This window comes from Drosophila yakuba, chromosome 2L (genome assembly GCF_016746365.2).
Source record: "Drosophila yakuba strain Tai18E2 chromosome 2L, Prin_Dyak_Tai18E2_2.1, whole genome shotgun sequence".
In the NCBI taxonomy this organism is placed as follows: Eukaryota; Metazoa; Arthropoda; class Insecta; order Diptera; family Drosophilidae; genus Drosophila; species Drosophila yakuba.
In genome coordinates, this window is record NC_052527.2 from 21,715,054 (window position 1) to 21,721,361 (window position 6,308).

The 6,308-nt window shown below is 48.3% G+C and overlaps 1 protein-coding gene across 1 annotated transcript; it reads left to right on the top strand.

Annotated features, from left to right (window-relative positions):
- Positions 1-1,037: 1,037 nt before the first annotated feature.
- On the top strand, positions 1,038-2,905 carry LOC120320699. Its single transcript, XM_039371083.2, has 2 exons — positions 1,038-2,023; positions 2,073-2,905. The coding sequence occupies exons 1-2, from the start codon at positions 1,038-1,040 to the stop codon at positions 2,812-2,814; spliced, it is 1,728 nt and encodes a 575-aa protein (XP_039227017.1). The 3' UTR covers positions 2,815-2,905.
- The last annotated feature ends 3,403 nt before the right edge of the window (positions 2,906-6,308 follow it).

The window sequence follows — 6,308 nt, forward strand, 5'->3', positions numbered from 1 at the left end:
TCCCCGAGCTCCTTTACTGCGGCTTTGTGCAGCTCCGCAGAGCGTTCATCTCACAGGCGATCACCTTAACGCCGCCTTAGAACCATCCCACGTCTTTGCAGACAGGAGCGAAGCCAGGTTCTTTGACTAGTGTTCATGCCGAACATCTGAGTCCGGTATCCCGCCAGCAGAGCATCGCTGTTGGCGGAATGTTCTTTTTGACCCGTTTGGGAATTGGGGCACGAAGCCGCCATATTCATGTTTGGAAATTACTCTTGAAATAAAACCCCGAACGAGATGGACGAACTACAACACCTGTTTTCATTATTTGTGGGAATATTTGGGACACACAGCTTTTTCGGCCCCCGACGTCAACATTTTGGTCCTTCGAGCCGGATATTATGGGATGTACCTTGTTAAGCTCCTGTCGGAAGATCTTCCAGGGAACCAATGTGCTGTTACCGAAGTTGCTCTTCCAAAAGTCGGCCGCGTCCGCCTTGGTGATCCGAAATTGATCTCCGGCAAAGACACCGTTGGGGAATATGGCCTTCAATTCGCTGAGCATGTGGGAGAAGACCAGGGTGAGCTTGGTGAGATTCCGGCGGTAGTGGGAGTTCTCGTCGAACATCTTCTCCTTGCCCTCTTTCACATCAGATTGTTGATGAACACGTTGAAGTGCTCGTTGGCATGGAGCAGGTGTATCTGGTCCTCGTTCTTCGAGTATATCAGCTTCAAACGTTGGTACGTATCCGGCAGGATGTCCAAAATAAACGGTGGACTATTCTTCAGATTCATCTTGGGCTGTTGGCACAGTTTAACCACCTTGTCCATCAGCTTCCACGTCTTCTCGAGCGTCTACTTGTCGGTGGACAGGCGCTGGGAGACGCAGGCCTCCGAGATGGCGCTGTGCAGCTTGGAAAGCAGCGATAGGAAAATCTTTGGCTGCGAGCACTGCGGACTGACAATAGCTCGCGGGCGATCCAGACCTTTGAGAATAGAGTGACGGTAATTCCACAATCCTGTAAACTGTGTTCCCAGGAGAACCATCCTATCCGAGTATGTCCGTTATTCCTACGAATGCCAGTCGGAGAGCGGAGTCGGAGAAATATATAAAACAGCAGAAGTTGTGTTTTTTAAATTGTTTTTCTAGAACGCATCTCCTTAGGGATTGCACTAGCACGCATAATTGCAATACTCGTAGAGGACGCCACAACACTCTCCTGCACCGAAACGGCACTCCACCAGTCCAATCAGCGGTCAATCCTGACCACCAGCCCCACGTATCCACATTTAACCACCAGCAAGATATACAGTCCACTCCATTAACGAATCAACCGAATGTGCAAACGTTTCTGGCTGTAAACACTCAAGGGGTCCTCCTGAGTACAGCTTTAATAGAGATTTGCCAAATACTCAAATACTCAGCACGGGAACTTATTGACTCGGGTTCTGAGGCAACCTTTATTTCAGAACGCTTGTTTAACTTGATTAAGTTGCCTTATGAATCCATCCTTGCTCAAGTTTCAGGGCTCAACCTCACTGTTGCGGCTCAGCCCCGTAAGCGCTGTCAACTCAGCATAGGTTCTCCCGTCAAGCCCCACATCCAAATTAAAACTTCTGCATATGTACGACCACAACTGGCCGGGAGTTTCCCATCCTTTACTTTACCTGAAGACTCTTTGGAGCATTTGCCGCCTTTGCAACTAGCAGACCCAACTTTCTACCGGAGTTCGCAGATCGACGTTCTGATTGGTGCCGATATCCTGCCATCGATCATTCTCAGCGGCTCCCATTCCAATATCTGTGGCACGCTTCTTGGCCAGGAGACCATATTCGGATGGATTCTTAGCGGTCCGATCGCAACAAATCCCACAAGCAGAATATGCTATTTTTCGTCCCGACTAGCTGTCACTGAGACCAGACTGGACAACATTCTCACAAAATTTTGGGAGGTGGAGGATGTTCCAGTGAAGCTGGTTAGGGAATCCACCTCGATTTGCGAGGAAAACTTTGTCCAATCTACCAAAAGGAACGAGGATGGGAGGTATGTGGTTTCGTTGCCCTTTAAAGAGCCTAACAATATCAATCTCCAGGTCGATCGCACTGGCTCAGTTCCTCCGAAACGAGATTCGACTGAATAAAGACGTTTCGTCAAAAAAGCAGTATTTAGAGTATTTAGATTTAGGTCATATGCACCAAGTCTCTCCGAACGACTCTAATAATTTTTATTTGCCCCATCATTCTGTCTTCAAGCCAGACAGCACCACAACGAAGGTTCGCGTTGTGTTTAATGCTTCCAATCCTTCATCGAACGGGAACAGCCTCAATGATATCCTTCATGCGGGGCCCGTACTGCAGTCCGATCTGACTATCCAGATTCTAAAATGGCGTTTCTTCAAGTATGTTTTCAATGCTGACATCACAAAGATGTACAGGCAAATTCGGGTAAATTCGGCCCATACGCGCTTTCAGAGAATCCTCTTTCGCAATAAGGACGGAGAGCTCTGTGACTATGAACTCGATACAGTCACCTTCGGCGTAAACTATGCGCCTTTTCTAGCCATCCGCGTACTACCACAGTTTGCTCAGGATATCCGAGGCCAATATCCTTTGGCAAGTGACATTATCTCGAACTTCATGTACGTTGACGATGTGCTCGCAGGCACTCACACTAAGCGGTCGGCAGTTTTAGCCATCGAGGAGCTTCGGCTGGCTCTTGAGAGTGCTGGTTTTCCATTACGGAAGTGGACCTCGAACGAAAGAAAACTCCTACAAGAGGTTCCAAAGGAGCACTTGATTAGTGCAGACTTTCTTGAGCTTGAAGAGTACGGCTAGTACGGCGAAAACTCTTGGGATCCGTTGGCAAGCTACATCTGATAGTTTTTATACCCGATACTCGTAGAGTAAAAGGGTATACTAGATTCGTTGAAAAGTATGTAACAGGCAGAAGAAAGCGTTTCCGACCACATAAAGTATATATATTCTTGATCAGGATCATTAGCCGAGTCGATCTGGCCATGTCCGTCTGTCCGTCCGTCCGTCTGTCCGTCTGTCCGTATGAACGTCGAGATCTCAGGAACTACATAAGCTAGAAAGTTGAGATTAAGCACACAGACTCCAGAGACATAGACGCAGCGCAAGTTTGTTGCCACGCCCACTCTTACGCCCACAAACCGCCCAAAACTGCCACGCCCACACTTATGAAAAATGTTTTAATATTTTTTCATTTTTGTATTGGTCTAGTAAATTTCTATCGATTTGCCAAAAAACTTTTTGCCACGCCCACTCTAACCCCAACAAACCGCCCAAAGCTTCTACGCCCACACTTTTGAAAAATGTTTTAATATTTTTTCATTTTTGTATTGGTCTTGTAAATTTTTATCGATTTGCCAAAAAACTTTTTGCCACGCCCACTCTAACGCCCACAAACCGCCCAAAGCTGCTACGCTCCACACTTTTGAAAAATGTTTTAATATTTTTTCATTTTTGTATTGGTCTTGTAAATTTTTATCGATTTGCCAAAAAACTTTTTGCCACGCCCACTCTAACGCCCACAAACCGCCCAAAGCTGCTACGCTCCACACTTTTGAAAAATGTTTTGATAATTTTTTATTTTTATATTAGTCTTGTAAATTTCTATCGATTTGCCAAAAAACTTTCTGCCACGCCCACTATAACGCCTACAAACCCCCAAAAACTGTGTTTAAGACTCTCCTTCTCCCGGGTATCAGATAGTCGGGGAACTCGACTATAGCGTTCTCTCTTGTTTTTTTATTCCAATGGTGATCCACCTCCAAACTGCTTACACAAAACGAGAGGTTTTCTCTGAGATAGCCAGCAGGGTGGCTATCACCTTTTGTAGTCCGAGCCAAAATTTTTATGCAGAAAATTTGGCTACGGGAGCTGGGCTGGGATCAGCCACTCCTCAAGGATCTCGCGACCCAGTGGCGGGAGTTCCTAGAAGGGTATCCTGCCCTGAAGGAGATTCGTATCCCGAGATGGGTACGTTTCCATCCAGCTGCGAAACTCCAGTACCATGCGTTTTGCGACGCGTCACAGGACGCCTATGGGGCTGCTATTTTCGTCCGAATCGAAACAAAGGAGGGCTGTTGTACCCATCTACTTACATCCAAAACCCGAATCGCTCCTGTCAGATCCATCTCCATACCACGCTTGGAGTTGTGCGGAGCAGTGCTGCTCACGGAGCTGGCAGCTCTAGTAATTTCTGAAATGCCTCCTCATGACTATGAGACCTTTTACTGGACCGACTCTACGATCGTTCTTGCATGGCTGAGTAAGCCAGCGTGCACCTGGACAACCTTCGTTGCCAACAGGGTCGCAAAAATCGAACAGTGTACCGACGGAAGTAAGTGGAGACATGTACGAGCCGAAGACAATCCAGCTGATCTGGCAAGCCGGGGCGTCTCACCCCAAGAGCTTAAGGACAGCGCACTGTGGTGGCGTGGGCCAGCTTGGTTACACCTCAAACAGGAGCAGTGGCCGAGTGAGTTGTGAGTTGAGCAGCGCCCCGTCAAATGTCACACGGTCGCAGTGCCCTCAGCAGTTGAGATCCTAGAGAGGTTCTCAGTCTTTGACCGAGCTCTGCGGGTTCTTGCTTATGTGTTTCGTTTTGTGAAAAGTTGCCGGAGGGAAGGTGTAGCCTTATCGGTAGAACTCACTGCGGCGGAATTGTCGGAGGTGCAGGAGCGGTTAGTTGTGCTCACTCAGAAGAATGAGTTTCCCTCCGAATATAAGGTTTTGAGCAACAAGCAACCAGTTCCACCCGCAAGCGCAATTTCCAACCTAAACCCCTTTCTCGACGGAAATGATGTCTTGAGAGCAAGCGGCAGGTTACAAGCATCTGAAATGCTTAATTACGATGAGAAACATCCCATCATCCTTCCTGCACGGTGTAGGTTCGCCGAACTTCGTCCTGTTTATCGCATATCCTTGCATGGGGGGAATCAATTAATGATCCGACTGATTCGCTCCAAATTCTGGATTCCCAAGCTTAAAATGTTGGTGAAACGAACAATACACTCGTGCCGAGTGTGTGTCATCCACAATAAGAGACTGCAGACGCAGTTGATGGGGAATTTTCCCCGTGCGAGGTCCACGTTCTCCAGACCGTTCACCCATACGGGAGTAGACTTCGCAGGACCATTTGACGTCAAGAGTTATGTCGGTCGAGCCTGCAAACTCACAAAGGGGTACGTGTGCGTTTTTGTGTGTTTTACTACCCGGGCTATCCACCTCGAAGCGACCTCTGACTTGACTACAGAGAAGTTCTTGGCCGCATTCTCCCGGTTTTTCGCTCGGCATGGGTGTCCACAACACGTCTACTCTGACAACGGGAAAACGTTTGTCGGAGCTTCCACGTCCTTATCAAAGGATTTCATTGAAGCTACCAGAACATTGGTTTTATCATTATTTTATCGAGGAACTGACTACCCTCCTGGCGAAGATTGAGGCCTGTTTGAATTCCAGGCCCATCTCGCCAATGTCCGAAGATCCCACGGACCTTATCGCTCTTAGCCCTGGGCATTTCCTAATCGGTGGACCATTACTTGCGGTAGCAGAACCTGAGGTTAAAGAAGGTCCCAGCTCAATTATCAATCGGTGGCGGAGGTTGAAAGCCCTGAATCAGCAGTTCTGCCTGCGTTGGAAGGATGAATACCTAAAGGAACTCCACAAAAGGAACAAATGGATGTTCCCAACGCGAGATCTCCAGGCGGGAGACATGGTGGTGATCAAAGAGGAGAACTTGCCACCCAACGAGTGGCGGCTTGGGCGTATCCAATTGGTCTGTCCTGGTGTGGACGGCAAGGTCAGAGTGGCAGACGCTCTCACTGCACGGGAGGTCATCCGAAGACCCGTGGTAATAAGTCGGATGACTCCTCCATATTTTAGTTATTTCAGAAATTGCTACTGACGAGTCCTAAGTTTTTGTCATCCTACGTCGTCCATGTGTCATGATCATCCGCATCCATAACATCTAATTTTTTCATTATTTACCCAATTCCAATATAGCCGCATATACAATGGCCCCAGCGATCCGCCACGGTGTCCGTCGTTCGTCGTCACGGTGTATACCGATGTCGAGTGTGCAGGGGTGTTCACCCACTGATGCTGCCGGGTATCCTCGCGAGCCAGGACGGCCTGCCCATGGCACAGAACTCCCAACTGGGATGGATCCTTTCGGGACGCTGCTCTCTCTCCTAAGTTGCAAGTATTCCTCTTGCAAGGAGGGGGAGAATGTTCATGCCGAACAGCTGAGTCCGGTATCCCGCCAGCAGAGCATCGCTGTTTTCATTATTTCTGGGAATATT